At 53.2% G+C, this 21,857-nt stretch overlaps 1 protein-coding gene across 1 annotated transcript in view; it reads left to right on the top strand.

Annotated features, from left to right (window-relative positions):
* Positions 1-21,857, top strand: part of GABBR2 (gamma-aminobutyric acid type B receptor subunit 2) — a 372,576-nt gene that overhangs the window by 182,908 nt on the left and 167,811 nt on the right. Inside the window, exons 4-5 of the mRNA XM_004600251.2 lie at positions 4,491-4,592; positions 18,641-18,706. Of these exons, the coding sequence (XP_004600308.2) occupies positions 4,491-4,592; positions 18,641-18,706 (168 nt within the window). The remainder of the gene's footprint in view (positions 1-4,490; positions 4,593-18,640; positions 18,707-21,857) is intronic.

The raw sequence follows: 21,857 nt of genomic DNA, 5'->3' as shown, positions 1-21,857 counted from the left end.
TGTGCGTAAATAATGTAGTGACTGCACACATCCAAGCCGGACAGATTTCCAGAGAGCCTGGGACTGGCATCTCTGGGCAGTAGACAGGGACAGCCTTCTTTTTCTTTTTTAATTTTATTGAATCACCGTGAGATAGTTATAAGCTTTCATGTCTGGATTACAATCACACAATGATCAAGCACCCATCCTTCCACCAGTGCACATTGCCCACCACCAATATTCCTGGTATACCCCCCCTTTCCCACCCTCCCCCTGCCTCCATGGCAGACAATATTCCCCATACTCTCTCTCTACTTTTGGGCATTATGGCTTGCAACACAGACACTGAGAGGTCATCATGTTTGGTCCCTTATCTACTTTAGGCACATATCTCCCATCCCAACTGATTCCTCCAGTCATCATTTTCATAATGATCCCTTCTCTATTCCATCTGCCTTCTCCCCTCTGCTCATGAAGCAGGCTTCCAGCTATGGGGCAATCCTCCTAGCCCTTGTATCTACAGGGACAGCCTTCTGAGCAGCATGGGGACCTGGCATCTGTGTCTCACTGTGGCCTGTCAGGGCTGGTGACAGGCCTCCCTCGTGACCCAGGATCTTAAATGGATCTCATGGACTCACTTCTGCTAAGTCAAAGACCTGTCACGAGTGGTCTCGTCACCCGCCTGCCTTCCCCAATTCCCGTGGCCCACGACTTTTCCTCTGATTTCCTCTCCCTCCTGCATCTCACAGGAGGGAGGACCAGGACTGGCTGTGGCCCTGTCCTTCAAACATGTCCCCACTCCCCACACCCCACCCCACCATCCACCCTGAGCAGGACCGACTGCTCCCTACAGTCCCTGCTCACAGTCCCCTGAAGTCCCCCAACGCTTTATGGCTTTTGACCTCTTTCCAGATGCCGGACTTTCCCGGGCCATGATGACCATGCTCAAGGCTCAGACTCCCAGGTTTGCTCTTCCTGAGAGGCCCGAGGTCACACCCTCTGATCAATATATATTTTTGACAGTGCTGGGGATTGAACCCAGGTCGCATGCATGTAAAGCTCATGCTTAGCCCCAGTGGTCTTGAAACTCCCTCAGTCCCACCTTTGTGGACTCCCTGTCCTAGCCACGCCTCCCTCCTCTGAGCCTGAGTCCCTTTGCCATGATCCCTGCTAAAGGCACCAGCCCCTCACCTATGGTTTCCATGGGCCCCTGACAGTCACCTTCCAGTCCCGTATTCTGGATACAACCCCTTTTCAAATGCAGCCTCTCATTCAACACACCCCGTGGCCCCTTGTCCTTATGAGCACACTTCGATCTCCTCATGGAGAGAGAAAATATCCAAGCCACTTTTAACACCGTTTTAAACACCATTATCAATGGTTTGCTTAAAACGTATCTTGCTTCCTTAAGTACATTGGTCATTGACATGCTTACCCATCCCCACCCCCAACCCATGCTTTGGTTATTTTAAAATACCATTTATTGCTGATTTCCTTGATTTGCTTTCCCTTAAATTAAAAAAAAAGTCCATTAGGATAAATACTTGAGCTGAGTACAGATTCCTTGGTGCTGACATCATGGGCAGTGAGTCAACCATCTGTTCTGACCTGTTCTGGCTCACAGGGTCTTGGGAATCATTTACATCTGGTCAGATCTGGGACAGACAGGCAGGGGGTGTTCAGTGAACCCCGCTGCACTCTCCTCTTCTGGGAATTTAGAGGCTGAACCAAGTGAGGGTGTTTGGTCTCGTTTCTTTTCAGTTCTGATCACCTCTGAAATATTTGATGCGCCATCATTATGCTGCAGCTGTCATTTGCACACGTGTGCCCAGAAAGATACCTGGCGCCACTCAGTACCTGAGCCTTGGCTTGCCTCAGGCCTGGAAATGCTCATTCCACATTTTTTAAACAGTATGGAGAACTTTAGTATTTACCACACCATGCCATGTCCTCAGTGCTTTTACTGGGCACTGAAGGAACTCTGTGAATTGCATTGCATTCCCCACCCCCCGCTGCCACCACTGGACAGGGTAAGAGGCTGAGAAGGGGGGGAGGGCGCCTGCATTGGGGCAGTGTGCAGGGTGGGAGCTGGTGATTCTATTGTGCATGCCTCCCAGAGGGGGCAGTGCCCTACTCTGCATTCCAGCTGGCATGCACCGGCTCATTTCTGTGTCTAATGAATGTCTTGGCTCCACCGCACCCTTGGGGCACACAGAAGTGACCATGGAACCCCACCTGCACCCGAAAAAAGATTTGGGAACCTTGGCAATCGAGGAGAATGCAATCAACAAGTTCCCTGGCGTCCTTCAGAATAGAGGCGAAAACGTAGGGTGGATACGGTTCAGCCCAGTGAAGGCACTTTCTTTCTGTAAAGCATTTATCACAGAGGACTTCAAGCATTAAGAAAAGCACAGAATGACAAATGCCGTGGCCTCGCCACCCAGAATTAATAATGTTCACAATTTGCTCTGTTGCTTTTAAAGAAATGAAATATAGCCGTTTGCATTCACGCTCCCTTTGTTTGCCTCTTGAGGAGGCTTCCCAGGAACTGTCCTGTGACATTTAGGGCTAAATTATTCCAAACACTTTGATATATTCATTGCAAGGACCTATGGATGGTTGAAACCAGAAGTGCTTCTTTTTAAACCATGGCAAAATATACATAGCATGGAAGTTTTCATTTTAAGCATTTTGAGGTCCTACTGTCTGAATTCTGTACTCATATTGTTTTGAATCCACCATCCTTTCCTAGAACTATTTCATCATCCCAAAGAGAAATTCTTTCCCCACTGATCTCCAGCTCCCCACTCCCTGTTCTCAGAGCCCCTGGCAGCCGTGGCTCTTTATTTCCCCTTCCTTCCCGCAAATTTGACTGTTCTAAGACCCCATCCAGTGGAAACACACAATACCGTCCTTTTGTGATTGGTCTGTTGCACTTAGCATTGTGTCTTCAGGATTCATCCATGTAGCAGTATCAAAATCCCATTTCCTTTGAAGACTGAGTAATATTCCATTTTGGATATATGGCACCATCTGTGACTTTATCCACGGATGGATTGGGCTTCTCCTAAGCCACTGGGCCACTGTCAGTAAGGCTGCTTGGAAGACAGGTGGACAAATGTCTCTCTGAGACCTTGCTTTGGAGGTCTAAGTTCAGATGTGAAATTTCCGGTGCATATGATCATTCTGTTGTTCATTTGTCATGGAGAACAGGGGTGCCAGTTCCTCTACTTCCTCATCCACACCCTGCCTTTATTCTGTTTTTTTGACTCTTAGGGGTTATGAATAAGCAGTGCTTCTCAGGGTCATCTTCTCCTGAAGAGGGAGAAACTCCTGCCCTGCAGGAGGGAGTGTCACACAAGAACCTGCAGTGACACCAGCCACTCACAGCAGGACTGAAACTTGAGTTGTGCCCCTGCCCCCACCCCTGCCCGGTCCCTCCCATAAAATGCATAGTTGAGTTTCAAGGCCAATTTATGTTAGGAAGTGACCACCATGGCATAGAGACTTCGGATTTATTTGGTTTGTTAAACCGATGAAGCAAAAATGACAATGAAGCAAAAATCGAAGTGGTATCTGCATTTTAAAATGTGGAGGAGTTTCTGTTTTAAAATCTTGATACTCCCCTCCCCCCCTTGACCCTTGCCCAATCAAAAGTCCTGATGACCCTGAACCAGTATTCTGGAATATTCTGGCATGGTCTGAATGAAAGCTGCCTCTTCAGATGAGGCGTGTGGGTGGCGGTTGCTGTTTCACACAGTCCCCACCCGTTTTTATAGCCCGTCCTCATAGCGTGTCAGGGTCCTGGTGAATCCCAGCCTGCAGGAACATAGGTGGGTCAGTCATTCTGTGTGCAAGCGGACCTGTAATAACCTTCGACAGACTGGGTCCTGCCCCCCTTCTTTCTCTTTCTTCTGGCCTTGTCAAGCTGAGTGTCTGAGCCTCCCCACCACCTTCGTGGTGAATGAATTCGGCCCAGTGTCTGTGAAGGTGTACTGGAATAGCCCTAGTGGGGGGTGATGGGGCAGCATGTCCAGAGACCTGGAACCTCCTCTGCATTCTTGCGGGGAATGCCAGGGCAGAGCTGGCCAGCCCTTCTTTGTTGGGCCTCCTGTTACCCACATGGTGATTCATGGTAGAAGCTTGTGGTGGTGTGGACAAGGGGAGAATTACAGGTCTGAATGCAGAAAACATCCTGTAGCAATAGTACACTGCTGTAGCATGCTTGCCTTGCATGCTGCTGACCCAGGTTCAATCCCTGGCATCCCATATGGTCCCCAAGCCTGCCAAGAGTGATCCCCGTGTGCAAAGCTAGGAGTAACCCCTGAGCACCAACGGGTGTGCCCCCCACCAAATAAGAATGCAGACAACTTCCGTGCTTTCCTTGTGTTAGGGGAATAAAAATAACACCCCCCCCCCCGAAGCACTTGCCCAGGAAGATCCCTACGGGCTGGGGGGGGGGCGTGCTGCTCATTTACCCACCACCCTCTGCTTTCTCTCTCTGTTCACAGGTGAGGAACGACCTGACCGGGGTCCTCTATGGTGAGGATATCGAGATCTCTGACACAGAGAGCTTCTCCAACGACCCCTGCACCAGCGTCAAAAAGCTGAAGGTAGGTGCAGGCAGCCCGGGGCCTGACAGCCAGGGGCCGCCCTGATGCCCCGGCTGGGAAAGAGCCTGGCGTTCAGGCCGTCTGTTCCATCCTTGGCGTGGGCGAGGTGGGGAGAGGCCCCGCACTGGCTTCCACCCGCTTTCCCCCTGCCCTTGGCAGCCCCAACCCAGGATCCAGTTCCCAGATTCACAGCCAAGGGCAGCTTCCCCATACCCGCCAGCCCAGCGGCAGAGCCCAGCAGGCCACCAGCCTTCTCCGTTTCACAGATGCTTCGAGACAGGAGCCATCTCGCTGCAGAGCACAGCAAGGGAGCACTCCTGGGTGCCTCCCAAATCCATGTCTCTGTCCCCCTCCAGGGACACTTATGCCGGGGATGCAAAGCGCCACCTAGACACTGGCTGGTTGTGGGTAGTCTCTGCCCTTTGTCCGTGTGCAAACTCTCCAGCACCTGGCCTGTGCCTGCCGCTCTCCCGGGCTCCCCAACACCCTCTGGCCTGCCCTTGTCCTCGGGTGACTCACCGCTGGCCAGGAAGGCAGCTCCCTCCCAGGAGTCAGGAAGAAAGGGAGGAAGTGACTCATGCTGGGGACTGAGCTCAGGAGAGTCTTTGAACCTGGCCAAGGAAGTGGAGGTCGGGGATCTCTGGGAGGCCGGGAGGAAGGAGGCTGGAGTCAGAGGCCCCGCAGCCAGTCCCGACCTGTGCATGGCTATGCAGGACTTCCACAACACGGCAGGCAGATGTGAAGTCCGCGAGCTCTGAAGCTGAGCTAAGAGATTTTTTTATCCTAAGGCTCAGAGACCACCTCGCCCCGTCCTGTCTCAGGCCACCTGCTGATCTGTACCCCCATCGTGGGGGGTTTCTACTTTATACCCGTCAGAGCAGGTGGCAGTGGGGAACTCTTGTCTTTTAAAGCGCTATGTTCACAGAGGGGGAAACCGAGGCCCAGAGAACTGCTCAGGACCAGACACCAAGCCTGCGTGGAATGTTCTAGCTCCCACAGAGATGGAAGCAGGAGCAAGGTCGGGCCTGCAGCCAGAATCAGCTCTGCCCCAGTAGGCCCAGGCCTGAAGAGGAAGAGAGGTGGAGGTGGGGGTGCCCACACTGCAGAGAGCAGCAGGGGTGTGCCCGGGACCCGGGGCTGCGCTGACATTCTCCGGCCACATGCAGCGTCTCCCGGGAAGGGGGCCTCTGCAAATAGCTCCCTGGGCCTCTGAGCCCAGCAGAGGGTTCTGCAGGCTTCAAAGTCGAAAGAGCCTTTGTGCCCAGAGTGGAGCCCTCGCTGGAAGCCCATGAGAGTCTGAGGATGAAAGTGGGCGCTCTGCTCATCCGCCCATCAGCTCCAGCCGCGTGGGCAGTGACATTAACCGTGATGAAAAGAGCAGCCTGCCGGATTTGCCAACACCTCGGCCAAGGGTCAAGGCTTCATGCCAAGGCCTTGACCTTCAGTTGCTCGTTACATCTTCCTTAAAACTCTCAGGGGGCGGTTCTGGTCGCCCCGTTTTCCACAGATGGTGAGTGTAAGTTCAAGGAGAATTAGCGCATCCCAGCACCCAGAGTGGGAGGGCAGAGGGCTGGGGCTCTAGTCGGGACCTGGGTGGTGTGCCAGCCCAGCTTCCCCATGGCCCCACACAGCTGTGGTTCTGAGAAAGAATCCCAGCTCACATAACCAGGCGAGAGCGGGGCCAGGATAGACTGCAGGGCAGAGAGTGCCACTGCGAAGGTCTCGCTCTCCCCCAGGTCCTTCATGGCTCCTCCTAGAGCCTTTTAGACTTTGCTCAGCTGCCCCTTCTTCCAGTATTGTCAGTCAACAGCGAATAAATTTCACTCACTTCTTAAAATAAATGTTAAGTCCCTGCCCCTCCTATTCCCACATTCCTGCTCCTTGGTTCCGTCTCCCTGAAGGACATTTATGTAGCTTTCCTGGATCTAAGAATAAAGGAACACGAGATGGTGGCTCCAAAGGACAGAAATGTATTCGATCACATTCTGGAGTCCACAGACACCAGATCAAGGTGTTTGCAAGGCCATGGCTTCTAGAAGGTTCTGGGCTCATCATTTATTTTTAAAATTAAATTTGACTTTTGTGGGGTAGTGGATATAATTCCATCACTATGCCCATCACCAGTGTACTGCATCCCCCCCAAGGGTCCCAACACCCCTCTCTTAATTCCCCACCCCACCAGCTCAACTGCGTGGGTCAGTTCATTCTGTATCTAGCCCTTTCCTTCTGATTGGCTTCACTCAGTATGATATCTTCCTGTTCTGCATGGTGCTGTGAATGAATATCATCCTTTCTTAGAGCTGCGTAGTATTCCATCATGTATATATACCACAAAACAGGCTCTTCCTTTAGCCTTGGGTGTCCCTGGCCATCCTTGGTGTTTCTCGACTACAGCTCCAGTCTCTGCCTGTCCTGACTTTTCCACCCTTCTTCACTTTATGTTCCTAGTTGGACACTCATCGTGTTGGCCACAACCCAACCCTGTGTTCAAGCAAAGTCAGGTTGTAAGATGTGAGGGCAGAAGATCACAGCATATCTTTGGGGGAGTACACTCAAACCATAGCAACACCTGACCTACTGCTTATGCAAGCTGAGGGTGTCGTCACTGGTCCTCACCCCAGGAAGCCCAAGGAGGCAGCCTTTAGTCTCTATCTCAGTCACTGCTTTGGGTCCGTTCACCGGAAATCAAACCTGATGTGCAGAGTGTATATAAACTCAATGCCAACTCTGAGGACACAAAACCAACAAAGGATAAAGCACTCAGGAACAAAGAAAAGAATAACTTCGGGAGAACAGAAAGGCAAAGCAAATATCTGGCTTACTGCGAGAGAAGAGAAGAGAAGGAGGCACAGAGAACAAAGAAGAAAATGAAATATTGAAGAGCAGAATAAAAATCTGTGTTGGAGGTAATAAAGAGAAGAGTTCATGCCAAGGAAAATAAAAGCCTACTATGTAGGAGGCAAATTTGAGGTGCTTTTCCAGAATTCAGAGGACAAGTGAAAAAGACAAGTCGAATGAAAGAAGAGATAACCAAGATGCACTCCGATATTCTATGGGTTTGCTGAAGAAACCAGGACAAAGGACAGAGGAGAAAAATCAAAATCAAAACAGAGTCCCAGGCTGTAATAAACATGCCTGGTGCCCAGATCCTGTTCTCTCAAATCTTCCTCCATCAAAAGGAACTTCTCAGAGAAACGACCCGCTCTAGGATGGAGACAGAAGATGTGCAAGATAATTCTGGAACATCCACTAGAGTCAGGAAGTAAGGAAATACTCAAAATAGCAACATGCTCCGATGGCATAATGTCAGAGGAGCAAGGTGACGAGTTGAATGAGCTCTTAATGGCCAGCAGTGGGAGGAGCAGCAATAAAGGCGTAGTATTAGATTATAGCCCAAAGTATGCATGAGTCCATGCTGATATGAATAAGGTTAGGGAGAACTAATCTTGCAGGCAGAAGAAATTCAAACAATTTTATGTTGACATTTCATGCTTAAGGAAGTGAAAGGTAGTTACCTCCTTGTGAAGGAGTTTCCTTGAACAAAGTATGAAAGTATGAAAGAGTATGAAAGGAGTGGGGAAGAGTCACACTGCTGACCAGTACAGCCTCATCAGGTTGACACGGATCAACATCAACATTGCTAAGTCATGTGACTGGGATGTACCTTTTGTAGCATGTGACAGAATGGTCTCTTGCCTCCCGTGTTCTTCCACCCCACATCCCTCATCCCCAGTCTAAACCAGGATAAAAATACCAGGAGCCTTTGGGTAGGAGGAAATTCCACACAATACATCACTCATGCTACTGCAGACTCTTCAGCTTTTCAGAAGAAGGGAATATCTGAGGCAAAAGGGGACATCATAACTGAAGATAATGCACTATTCTGGCTGAGACAGAAAAATAGGGAAAATGACACAAGAGAAGAAAACTAAGAAAATTAGAGTTAAGTGTGAACTTAAACTAAGTGACAACATATCAGTGTTGGTGTACTAATTGGTACAGGTGTACTACACTAACACGATGCTAATATCAGACAAACTGGTGAGGGGCATATGGCAATTCCTTATATCATCTTTGTAATCTTTCTGTAAATTGAAAACTATTCACAAACAGGAATTTTATTTAGAAAGAAAGAATAAAAGGGAAGGATAGAAAAGAAAAGGAAATAAGAGAAAGGAAAAGAAAGAAAGAGTACAAAACCAACTTAAGTGGGTTCAAAGGAGGTCTATTAGATTGGACCATACAAAATTGCCGATACTCAGGCTGGCCTTGCGACAGAATGGAAGTGTATCTGACTCCAGATTAAAATGACCATTTTTCAGCTATATTTACTTATGGGTACTCCCAAGAAGTGCTCTAAGGGCCCAGGAGCCACTCCAGTGGTATTCAGCCAAGCCAATTGGACAGTTCAGTGCTTAGGCACAGGGGAGCAGGAGTACCCGCAATATGGTGGTGCTTAGGGCCTTCCAGAAATTCAGACTCCGCCTAAATCCCAGTGCTGCTGGGGCAGGAGAATTTAGTGTCAGGGATCAAACCTGGTACCTTGTGCATGCAAGGCATGCACTCCAGCCCTTTGAGCTGTCTCCCCAGCCTTATTCAACCATCTTTAAACGACATGTATGAAAGAGTTGGCTTCCTAGAAGAACCAGTTAAAAGAGAAGTCAGACCCAGACATATTTGGTCAGAAATTTAGAAGGAGAATCATAAAAGGCGGGAGGGTGGGGGCATCTGCAAAAATCTCAGTCAGAGTTAAACAAATTGCTACAAAGGTGCCAAACCCATCATCGCTACAGCTCAACCACATCCCAGCCAAGCGGGGACATTGTGTGATGGGTGACTCCCAGGATGTGCCTACCTGGCGCCCCTTTGGAAGTTCATCCCAAAAGTCCTGGGTCGGAGCTGAGCATCTTGTAGACGAGCCCCCTCCCCCCAGAGAACAATGGAGCAGGGACCAGTGGAAGGAGAGCTCTAGCTAAATAGTCATTATTAAAGTGTACACAGATGCAAATATTCATTTCGAAAGCAAACTAAACACCCAGATAATGCAACACGAATGCCGTCATAACAATTAAGAAATGAAAATTCCCACCATGAAGCCACAGCAATGGGTGAGGAAATAAACAAAGAAGAAGGGCGCTAAACTGCAGTCGGAGGGGGACGCCACAGACAATCTCTTGGTGCATTTCCTAACCAGAGAAATGCAAACTAGGAAGGTCTTGGGTGCGTTAACGGTAGATAGAGTTCAGGGGCTGGAACTAAAACTTCTAAAACATGAGGGATAAAAGCAAAGAAGTCTCTGCATCGAAAAGCAGAAAGCAAACAAACATGAAAACCAGAGTGTAAAAATGGCACTGCCAGCGGAATCGAGTCATTCTTTCGATTCACATTGGCCAAAAGACCAGAGAACGCCATGGAAGTCTGTGGTGGGATGCTGGCCGTGGGGCCGCTGGCCCCCTGGTCTCTGGAGCTCCCACCACTGCTGACCCTGTTCCCGAGGATGATATTTCTGTTTGGAATCCCCAAGTGCCTTCCCTGTGACCCACCACAACCAAGCGTGTGTGCCCCCATCTACCCGGTAGTTACAATGGAGGGGACGGGTGTTGGGGGGGCGGGGGGGAAGGAATCAGTTACCAAAAAGAAAGACTGGTCGTGTTTGGAAGCACGAATAGTACAGAGGACGGGAAAAGGCTGGACCAAGTTCTCTCAAGCAAGCCAGCTGACTGAATGAGAATCCCACGGTTCCCCTCAGAGGAAAAGGAATTCAGGTGCAGTTGTTAAACAGGGTTAAGAGAGTCATTTTCTGTAGATCAGGGTACAATTCACCACGAGAATAACCCACTCATGGGCCATTATTGCTCTAAATTACTGCTCGGTGAGATGTATGGGGAAGCACCGGTTAAACACACAAAGGAGAATTGACAGGCACAGAAGAGTGTGTGTGTGTGTGTGTGTGTGTGTGTGTGTGTGTGTGTGTGTGTGTGTGTGTGTTGGGAGGGGAGGTGGCAGGGTGGCGGCGGAGGGGGGGGGGGCTGGAGCCTTCCGTACTCTGAGACTGTTCTCGGTCGAAGACATCACCCAGACAAACAGAGGGCAGAGCAGAGAGGACCAGAGTCGTGGAAGGAAGACGCTGACTTTGCAAATCCGTATTGGGTTCACCTCAAGTCGGGAAACAGAAGTGCCTGCAGGTGATGAAGACAATGCATATACACCTGGGGATCTTCCCAGCGGTGCTCAGGGGACCCTGGGGCCACTTGACCGACCGGGCTGTGTGGGTCAATCAATGCCAAGACATACTGCAGTGATACCCAGACCCTGTGCTGGCAGGGGGTGGGGTTGGGGGGGCACCTGGACTCCCTCAGCAATGCATGGTGGGGGCTGTGAGGTCTGCAGAGGTCAAGCCAGAGCCAGGTGCTTATGCTCGCCCTGTGCCCCTGCCACGCCCCTACTCCAAGGCTGTGAAGCCCATTAGGCCCCTGAGTGGTTCTAAACAGCGGCCGTTAGTGTTCCCCGTTGCCAGTCTAGACTGGACAAGCCCCCTGCAGGGGCCAGGGGCCACCCCTGAGTCTTTCCACAGTGCAGACCCTGGGGAGGCTCCCTCCCCCACCCCAATGCTTCCATCACCTTGATCCAGTAGTCACTGGCCTGTTTCCTGCGGGAGGCTGCAGGTGGGGACCTGTTTCCCTGTCTTCTCCAGCCGCTTCGACCAGCCTGCACTCCTCGGCCCAGGGCCCCTGCCCTCCCTAGTGCCAGCACCCACGCACATTCCTGCCAAATCTTCCTCAGCGCCTTCACCTGTCTGCTTTCTCTCTCTCTGGGCCACACCCCGCGCTGCCGGGGGCGGTGAGGGGCAGACAGTGGGGGGCTGTTCCTGGCTCCGCGCTCATAAGTGACCCCTGATGGTGCTCAGGGAACCGAGTATCCTGCAGGCTGCAAGACAAAGTGCCTTAACCCCTGTTCTGTGTCTCTAGGCCCCTGCCCCCCTTCTCCCACTTTCAAGGATGCTGATGATGGCATTGGCTCAGCCGGACAATCCAGGACAATCTCCCTTCCTAGGAAACCAGCTGATGAAAACCCCTACGCTCCATCTGCTTAGCTCACCCAGTGCCACCCCCTGCCATGCCACCCCGGCAGAGTCCCAGGCTCTGGGGGGTTCGGACATGAGCATCGCCATGACGCCTTTGTTCCGCCTGGCAGCAGGACGACCCCAGAGACAGGCCAGGAAACAGCCCGTGTGCCTGTTTCGTGGCAGGATCCTCACGGGACTTTGCTCGGACCAGAAAGCTGAAGTCCCCCCAGGGCCCCAAAGGAGATATAAAGCTGAAAGGAACACGGGCCCTCCTCCCAGGGGCCACTGTGCTCAGAGACGTGGAAGGAAAAAGCCTCATGTTCATCTTCAGGGAGTTGCGGTGGGTCTCTTGATATACTGAAGGATTGACGTGAATTTCTGGATGAAACAATAAACTGGGAAGAAAGGCTGAGCCTGGCCCCCCTCAAGGATACTTGTCTCTTGCTTCTCAGCTGTTAGGGACGTTTCCAGGGGTTGGTGGGAGTCTCAGAAACTAATTTTAGCTCCAAAAAAAGAAAAATCAAACAAGCTCATGCTCGCCCTCGTTGCAGAATTTGGGGGCCAGGAGAGAAGCATCTGGACTGTCCCTCGGGGGCTTCTCCCAGGTGCCATGGCAGGAGCAGCCACCAGCAGGGGTCCGACACCCTCTCCTCCAGCTCTTGTTGCCCCTGCTCAGGCAGGGCCAGTCTCCCACAGCCCGACCCCTCCTTGTCCTCTGAGCAGTCCCGAGGGCACCGGGACACTGGGCATGTGGCATGTGAATGCTCTGGCACAGGCTGAGACAGACTCTTCTGGAACAGGAAGTGTCCCAAGCCAGGGCTCAGTGTCAGGGTGCACCTTGTGTTTCTAGCGGACCCCGAGTCCTGGTGCAGGGACAGCGGGCTGCAGTGACCCTGGCACTCCCTAGCCTCCTGCTCTGCTGCCCTTTCCCGTGCAGAACAGCGTCTTGGGTGCTTGAGCACCCCACTTTCACTGCAAAGTCGCCCAGCTTTTCCCCATGAATGGTCACTGCAGACTGGGGGGGACTGCAGAGGCTCGACGCTGCTGCCCGGGCAGGCTGTGGGGTGGCTTTCTCAGCTGTGGAGCCACCATCTCTCGGGGCAAAAGCCCCTCAGTGCTCGGGGCTTATGGCCTGGCTCAGCACCACCCTGGTCCACCGGCCACATGATCTGGGGTCTTAGGCCACTCTCCCTGGACAGAGTGTGGAGTGGTGTGAGAGGGATGGATTGTGAGCATGCTCAGTGGGGAGGACAGGGACAGTCGGAGATGCGGGAGGGCGAGGCCAGCGGGAGCAAGGACACGGTGCCCTCGCGGCTGGAGACCTGCCCACACTCCCCAAAGGCCAGTCCATCTCTTGTCCCCCGAGAACCAGTGACTGGCTGCCAGAGTGGGGGTGGGGCTTGGGGGCACACAGGGCCACATGGGGCCCCTCTGCTGAGAGCGGTTCTCCAGGGAGGCTGTGAGCTCGGGCAGCCCCTTTGGGGCAGTCAGCGTGGGGGTGCCAGCCCCCAAGTGGGGGACTCAGGCAGGGGCAGTGGTGTCTGCTGTCACTGTGACTGTCATCCCATTGTTCATCGATTTGTTCGAGGGGCAGCAGTAACATCTCTCATTGAGAGACTTATTGTTACTGTCTTTGGCATATCCAATATGCACAGGTAGCTTGCCAGGCTCTGCCTCGGGTGCGATACTCTCGGTAGCTTACTGGGCTCTCCGAGAGGGGCGGAGGAATCGAACACGGGTCAGCTGCGTGAAAGGTGAACGCTCTACCTCTGTGCTGTCGCTCCAGCCCTGCTGGGCTTGGGAAAGCCTCCAAGTCTCTGGAACTTGCCAGAATGGGCACAGAAACAGCACCTCCTGCTGGGCAGGGCCAGGGCCCCTGAGCAGAGGGGCTAGAAGGATACGGGCATGATCTGCTCATTCACCCTGGGGCTGGGAGGTCCCTCCTGGGAGGGGGGATGCTGCCAGGGGTTAGGCCTGGGCCTCCCGCATGCAAAGCCTGCACCCTAGACCTTGGAGCCCCCCGCCCCCGCCAAGGAATTATTTATTCTGACTTTATCAGGAGCCCCTGCAATCAGGGGTTATGCTCCAGTTCTTTGAACTGAGTCAAACTTAGGTGTCATGTGTGTATGTGTGACTGGGTGTATGTCTGCGTGATGTGTGTATATATGTACATGTGTGTGCATGTTTATGTGTGTATATGCATCCTGTAGAAGTGTTTTTATGTGTACCTATATATACATGTGTGTGCATATCTCTATGTGTATGAGTGGGTATATATCTATATGTGTATATGTTTTAGTGTATGTGTATATGTGTGTGTATATATGTATATGTGCATGCATGTGTATGTGTCTGTGCATACTTATATATAAGGATGTGTGTGTCACTATGTGTGTTTCTCTGAGTGTAGATTGTGTCTGTGTGTATTTGTGTGCAAGTGTGTATGTATATGTTTGTGTCTGTATAATTATGTGCCTCTGTGTGTCTGTGTTGCTGTGTTACATGCATATGTATGAGATTGTGTGTATGTATGTGTTTATCCGTATTAGTCTGTGACTTTGTGTATCTGTGTGCATATTTGTGAGTGTGTGTTGATATATTTGTGTGTTGCTGTGTGGCTCTGTGCCTGTGCGTGTGCGTGTCTGTGTTCATGTGTGTTGCTGTGTGTGTGCATGTTTGTGAATGTTTTCACTCTCTAAGGCTCCCAGTGGCACAGGGATTTCAGACCACAAACGAGAGGGGCCTGGGAGGAAACCCCCAAAGTTAGGGGTCCCTGGGCCCCTCCCAGACCTACAAACAGATTTGTGGGCATCCTGCTCCTCCTCTGTCCTGCTTCTTGGGCTGCCAAGTGCCCCTCCCCCCCTTCTCCTCCCCATCTTCCTCCTCCCTTCCTGACCCCACCCCATGGCCTTTCTGTCATTTTGTCCCTCCTCATAGGTGGGGCCCCTGAGTTGTGGGCTGGGGTCTTCCCTATGCCTGCAGCCTTAGCCCTATCATCTGACCTCAGGGCGGCTGAGTCAGTTCTGGGAGTTCATGTGGTCAATTCTAGGGATCCATGTGGTCAGTCCTTGATCCATGCAGTCAGTTCTGAGGTCTCACACAATTACTTCTGGGGTCCCATGTAGTTAGCTTTGGGGTTCCATGCAGTCCTGGGGGTCCTGTGCAGTCAGCTCTGGGGAGGCAGAAGCAGAGTGAAGCGTCTGTTCTTTTCCTGCCCCCCTGGTTCCCACCTCCAGCTCTGCTCTATCCCTCATCTGCAGGCTCTTCGGGCACTGGACCCCTCACCTGGGCATTCCCGACCTTTCCATCCCAGAGGGGAGAGGACTCAGGCCCTGGCAGGAGGTGGGGTGTTGGCCAGAAGTGGGAACCGCTGCCAGCCCCAAATTTCCTTCCACTCTCTAAGCATACATGTTACACCACACGGAAAAGCGTGATTATGGATTCTTTGTGGGAATTCACAACCTTTGACAAATAGTTAAGCTTCCCCAAACTCAAACCGCGCCCTCACTTGCCTCCTTTCCTGAGTCTGTAATTCCAGAAGGAACCAGCACCTGCCTTGCCTCTCGTGCTCTTCGAATCCCTCGCTCCCCGAGAGTGCTCAGGTATGGTTTTGAGGAACACCTCCAGCTCCTAGCACTGCGCTGGCAGCCCCCAGCAAAGCCCGGACAGTCCAGCAGCCCCTCCCCACGTCCTCTCCCACTGCATTCACGCCCCCCCTCCACCCCCAGACCTAGCCCCTGCCCCACACTCAAAAGCAGAGCAGGTGGGGACAGGTTCTCCATCAGGCACAGCCCAGCTCTGGATGGAGGGGACCTTTGACCAGGGTCCTCTAACAGTTTGGTGGGGGGGCACCAAGGTGAGAATGAGGATTCTGAAGCAGCTGGTGGTCTTCGGGGGAAGTCTTTATCTCTCTGGGAGGGGTCCGCTTTGTCTGCTGTCTTCAGCCCTATCCGATCCTAGCAGTCTACATGCAAAGACCCAAGCGGGCCTGGCAACTTGGTTGTCATGGCAACCTAGTGGTCTGCAAAAGGCGGTGCTGGTTATTTATCCATCAGCTGTTGGCCTGTGGTCAGCCACAAAGATGGAGGTCCTGAATCCACTTGAGAACTGGATGTGGCAAACGCCTTCAGTTCAGTGGCCCTAGAGTGGCGGGACGCAAGCACAGTGAGGATTGTGGAGGCAGTGAGGGCCGGGCAGCTTCGTGCTGGCGCATCATGCTTTCTTAGTTCATCTTGTGTGTGCCATGCCTGGTGAGGGAGCCGGAGAGCTGACGGTGAACCAGGTTTCCCTCAGACTGACAGAGAAGTTAGACAAGGTGGTGGAATTGTACCACAGTTGAGGGAAGCCGGGCCGCCAAGGGGCCTCAGGAGGCCTCTAGAGCAGGACCCCCAAGCTCAGAGACAAAAGTGGGGAGCTGTTCTCCAGGCAGAGCCTGTGTGGTATGGAAAGGGGCATCTTAGATGAATGAGCTTTCAGAAAAAAAGAGGGGATGGCGTGAGAAAGGAATGAAAGGAAGGAAAGGAGGGAAGGAGATCATTTGAATGGATAGAAGAAAGGATGGATGGATGGATGGATGGATGGATGGATGGATGGATGGATGGATGGATGAATGGTGGGTGTATGGATGGGTGTATGGATGGTGGGTGGATGGATGGATGGATGGATGGATAGATGGAGGTGGATGGAGAGAGATGGATGGATGGATGAATGGTGGGTGGGTGTATGGATAGGTGGATGAATGGTGGGTGGGTGGGTGGATGGATGGATGGATGGATGAATGGATGGATGGATGTGGATGGAGAGAGATGGATGGATGGATGAATGGTGGGTGGGTGTATGGATAGGTGGATGAATGGTGGGTGAATAGATGGATGGGTGGATAGATGGATGGATGAGTGGAGGCAGTTGGATGAATGGAGGTGGATGGGGGAGGGATGGATGGATGGTGGGTGGATGGATAGATGGATAAATGGAGGCAGGTGGATAGAGGGATGTAAGAGAGGATGAGTGGACAAATGAATAAATAAATAGCAGCCCTGCTTTACAGAATTATAGGTAGTCAATTCTCCTGGAATACTGTGACTGGAACAGTGATCCTGAGTCCATTTGGCTGATTTGGGGCCTGAAGAGGAATGTCCAGGAGCAAGGAGGGCACCTGATGGAAACCAGAGGGCAGGCTGCACTATCACAAGCTCAAGAATCATGGCAAGGGAAGGACTATAGCTACATTTCAAATATGAGGAGACTGAGGCCCCAAGAGATTAAGCCCCAGGCTTGTGTAGCTGACCAGTGATAGAGCCGGAAATTGAACTGAGGCTCCTCTGAGTCCAAAATCCCATTAGATGTTTCTTATTGAGCAACCCAGGGCTTGGCACAAAGTTGATGCTCCATCAGTGTTTGCTGGACAGATGGATGTGTATGTGGCTATGGCCAGGGCTGAGGCTAGATGGTTGCTGTGAGCAGCAAGAAATGTCAGGAGATTTCAGCCAACAGGCAGAAAGACCCCAGAACACGGCTGAGAGCTTGTCCCCGGACGGAAGCAGCTTAGAACTTTTTATAGCCATGCAGACGTGCTGAGGACAAAGGCTCACTGCCTGCCACTGCTCCACTAATGATCCTTTAAAGTCCTTTTAGGGAAAAGTGTTTTTCCCCCTCTTCTTGCCATTCTTGCTTGCGAAAGAAGGATGATTTTAGAATCCAAGCTTTTTTATTTTGCTTAAGCGCACGATGAGTAAAATGGTCTCTCAGTCAGCACTTTCCAATTTGGAAAGATGCTAAAAACTGATCTCTAAAGGCTGATCTTCTTTATGCATCAGACGGCCCCGAGGCCTGCTTGAGAGGGGTACGGCGCTGGAAGGTGGCCCCACCTGCCAGCTGAGTCTCGACGCAAAGGACCGGAAGTGACTGGGGTGGGGAGTCATCACGTGACCAGAGTCAGCGGGGTCCCGTCTGCCTGTGACCTGCTCTCCATGTGGCCAGTGCTTAACCTGGACTCTCGGTCCCTAGAAAGTGACCCGGGACCCCTCACCCTGACCCAGGAGGGACCCTCAAGGAGACACTGTTTTGATTGGTTGCTTGGTTTTGAACCACACCCTGTGGAGCCCAGGGCTGACTCCTGGCTCTGCACTCAGGGATCACTCCTGGCTGTGCTTAGGGACCCCTCTGGGGTACCTGGGATCGAGCCCAGGTTGGCCACATGCAAGGTGCCTTACCCACCGTACGATCACTTAGAGCCCCCATCCGGCAGACAGTCTGTGTGAATAAACAAGAGACATATGACGAGACACACCTCAAAATAATCAGTGTCATTGATGGCACTTCTCAACATAGGTTGCCCTTTTTTCTGAAGAAAGGGAGGGAGAAGGCTATGAATAATGACGCTAGGGAGCACTGTGGGGCTCAGCTCTGCCAGTAAAGCCTTCATGGAGGATTGTCTTTGATTCCTCTAGCCTGGAAGGTCCGTCCTGCAATTGTTCCCATTTTGCAGACAAGCGCACTGAGGCTGGGGTGAGAACAGGGGCTTATAGGTAGAGCTGAGGTTTGCACAAAGCTCGGAACTCAAGGAGACTCTGAAACCTCTTCATTGGGAAGTGTTGTAGGCCCCCGGAAGGTGGAAAAGTCTAGAAGACCAGCAGCAAGGGCTGCCTTCAATCTTGTTTCAGCTGCTGACCCCCCCTGGAGACCTCGAGGCTGCTTCCTCTCTGGGGCCAGGCCCGTTTCCCTCTGTAAAGGGTGGGGGGGTGCGATCGGACACCCCGAGGGAGCTGTCAGCTCTCACCTCTGCCCACAGCCTGAGAGGGCACCGCGGGGTTCCTCAGAGCCCAGGCTGCGCTGGTGAGGGGTGCAGTCCCGCCCCGCCACCTGCTCGGCACGGCTCTGGGCTGGGCAGGCCCAGTGTGCACGAGTGCTCTCTGCTCTTGTCCTTGCCCTCTGGGGCTGCCAGTCCCCAGCTCACCTCCCCTACCTGTCCTTCTGTCCGCAGGGCAATGACGTCCGCATCATCCTGGGCCAGTTCGACCAGCACATGGCTGCCAAGGTGTTCTGCTGCGTAAGTACTATGGTGGGTCTGGTGGTGTGTGTCTTCTGGGGGCGAGGCGGGGGCGGGGGGCATCCACAGAGCTGTTTCCGGGACGAATACCTACTGTCTGGTGGGTGAGCAGAACTGCAGCACGGAATCTGGCGGTGAGGGGAGCAGCGGGGGTCTCATTCCCACAGTTCCTTCTGCTTCGCAGAGAGAGAGGGGGCCTGTAGAGAGAGAGTGGTAGGACCGGTAGAGAGAGGGATGTGTCCCCTAGAGAGAGAGGGGTGGGTGTCATAGAGAGAGAGTGATGAGTCACATATAGAGAGGGGCGAGACCCGTAGAGAGAGAGTGAGTGGTGGTTCCCCTAGAGAGAGGACTGGGTCCTGTAGAGAGAGGGTGTCCCATAGAGAGAGGGGGGAACCTGTAGAGAGAGAGTGGTGGGTGCCATAGAGAGAGTGATGGGTCCTGTAGACATAGGGGTGGATCCCCTAGAGAGAGAGTGGTGGGTGCCATAGAGAGAGAGAGAGAGAGTGATGGGCCCCCTAGAGAGAGGGGTGGGTCCCTTAGGGAGAGGTGTGAGTCCCCTAGAGAGAGGGGTGGGTCCTTGATGATGGTCTGCTGTGTGAAGAGTGGCACTGTATCTGTTTACACCGCATCGGTCTCACTCTTTTCAACAACCATGGCAGTGCCTGTCATGATCCCATCGCACAGATGGAAAAATAGAGACTGGAAGAGGTAAAGGGATTTGTTCAAGGGGCAGTCCGTGTGGAGCCCAGGGTCCTTCCCTCTACAGTCAGGGCCTAGCCTGATCGGTTTCCCCATGAGCCGTTCTGAACGATTCTCAGCACAGGACTCAGCCCTCCCCGTTGGATGCCCTGGATCCACCTGCTGGACTGCAGGGTTAGGAGGAACGTGGAAAGAATCTCTGTCTCTTAGGGGGGTCTCTGGAATGATAACTAGGGGGCGGGGCAGGGGGCTGCAGGTGTCATCTGGAGAGGCACCACTGGTCTCTGTTCTCCTGGGCCTTGCGTCAGGAACTTGGGTGAGATCGTGAAAAAGCAAACTGGAGGAATTTCAGAAGTTATAAACATCTGTTGGATCAAGGACGAGAAAGGCGCAAACAGGCTTCCCGGCATTGACCGCTGCATAGGAGTCGGAATGGGCCGGTCCCCATGGGAAGTCGTGTTGGAGCCAGTGGATCTGCCGACACCCAGGGCGGGTAGCGGGAGACGTGGCTGAGTCCTGTGCATGTAGAACCAATGCCCTCGGGGTGACTCTGAGTGCCCAGCACCAGAGCAGCATCCAGAGAGCCAGGACCCTTCTGACTGGACCCTCACACCCATGTCGGCTCCGGAGTGACGAAGGCACTGAAAAGAGACCGTAGCACTGTCGTCCCTTTGTTCATCGATTTGCTCTAGCGGGCACCAGTAACATCTCCATTGTGAGACTTGTTGTTACTATTTTTGGCATATCGAATACGCCACAGGTAGCTTGCCAGGCGCTGCTGTGCAGGAGGGATACTCTTGGTAGCTTGCCGGGCTCTCTGAGAGGGGCAGAGGAATCGAACCCAGGTCAGCCATGTGCAAGGCAAATGCCCTACCCACTGTGCTATCGCTCCAGTCCTGGGCTGGAGCAAAAAGAGACGGGGAACTTGTAATTCATGGACATCCTGTACCAAAATTCATAACTTTAAAAAAAAGGGGTGTGGGGGCTGGGGCGATAGCACAGCGGGTAGGGCGTTTGCCTTGCACGCGGCCAACCCGGGTTCGATTCCCAGCATCCCATATGGTTCCCTGAGCACCGACAGGAGTGATTCCAGAGTGCATGAGCCAGGAGTAACCCCTGTGCATCGCCAGGTGTGACCCAAAAAGCAAAAAAAAAAGGGGGGGTGTGGGCGCAGGGAGAGAGCAGACGGGAAACCAGGGTGCAGGAGCTCTTCCTCCCTCGAGGCTGAGGAGAAGGCAGGCTATGACACCCAGCTGTGAGCCACCCGTGGTCCACACCAGCACCGATAGGTTCATATGCATTTTACTTCAAAGCTCAGAAAGCCTTGCTCCTTCCCTCTCAGGCCCAGAAACAGCCTATTTAACACAGGAAAATCATGCTACAAACTGTGGAGAGGGGAAGAGGAGGAGTTTTACACCTGAGCTCCAACCCTGTGGCACATGGAGAGTAATAAGCCTGGGGGTGGGGCTGGAGCAATAGCACAGCAGGTAGGGCATTTGCCTTGCACGCAGCCGACCCAGGTTCGGTTCCCAGCATCCCATATGGTCCGCTGAGCACCGCCAGGGGTAATTCCTGAGTGCAAAGCCAGGAGTAACCCCTGTGCACTGCTGGGTGTGACCCAAAAAGAAAAAAAAAATGGCCGGGGGTGGAGTAACAATAATTGTTGAAAGGATCTGTGAAGAGAGCACTCCGGGCATTGGTCATCTTGCTCTGCAAGAGTCACAAAACCCACCTCTCCTGCTCGGCCAGCACCCAAGCAGGGCGCAGCTGGGATTGCCCTGGGGACCACCTGCTGGGGTCCCTCTCCGGGCGGCCATGCCAGCTTTCTGCCTCTCTGCTTCCCGGAGCCCCAGAACCCCAGGCCAGCTGCCTGCCTTCCCCAGGCAGCTGCACCCCCTCCCACCTCCACAGCCCCTCTGTCGGGACCCTCTTGTCAGACCTGGCATCTGGAGATGTGCTTCCTCCCCGCGCTTTTGCCGGATACTTCCCTCCTCCCAGGAGGAGCCTCTGGGGAGAGACGTGAGGTGGCCCCCCACACAGAGGCTCCCGCCCCTTGGAGTGTGCGTGCGGCATGGCCGAGTTCCTGGGCTCAAAGGGGGGTTTGCCGCCCAGCCTGGACTGCGGGAGCTGGTACTCTGCCTCTGGAGCCTCCTGCCCACGTGGGGGGGGGCGGTCAGTGGACGCTCCCGTGGGCCACTTGGGTCCCTGTTACCCGACGCTGTGTGCAAGCTTGGCGGCTCGTTGCTGAGTTCTGAGATGGACGCACGTGCAGAGCCCGCCTCGAGGCCAGGGGCGAGATGCTCCTTGGGGTCTCTGCCCGCCCGGCGCGTGGCTTTGCTTTCCTCCTTTCTGCTCGATGGTCTGCTCTAAGTCAAGCTCTGCACAGGCTCCTGCCTCACCTGCCTTGCAGCCTCGGGCCGCTCTCGCTCTCGGCTCACCCCTGAGATGGGAG

Source organism: Sorex araneus, chromosome 1 (assembly GCF_027595985.1).
Source record: "Sorex araneus isolate mSorAra2 chromosome 1, mSorAra2.pri, whole genome shotgun sequence".
In the NCBI taxonomy this organism is placed as follows: Eukaryota; Metazoa; Chordata; class Mammalia; order Eulipotyphla; family Soricidae; genus Sorex; species Sorex araneus.
The sequence above is the reverse complement of the archived record's forward strand: the minus strand, read 5'-3'. Positions and strand labels throughout refer to the sequence as shown.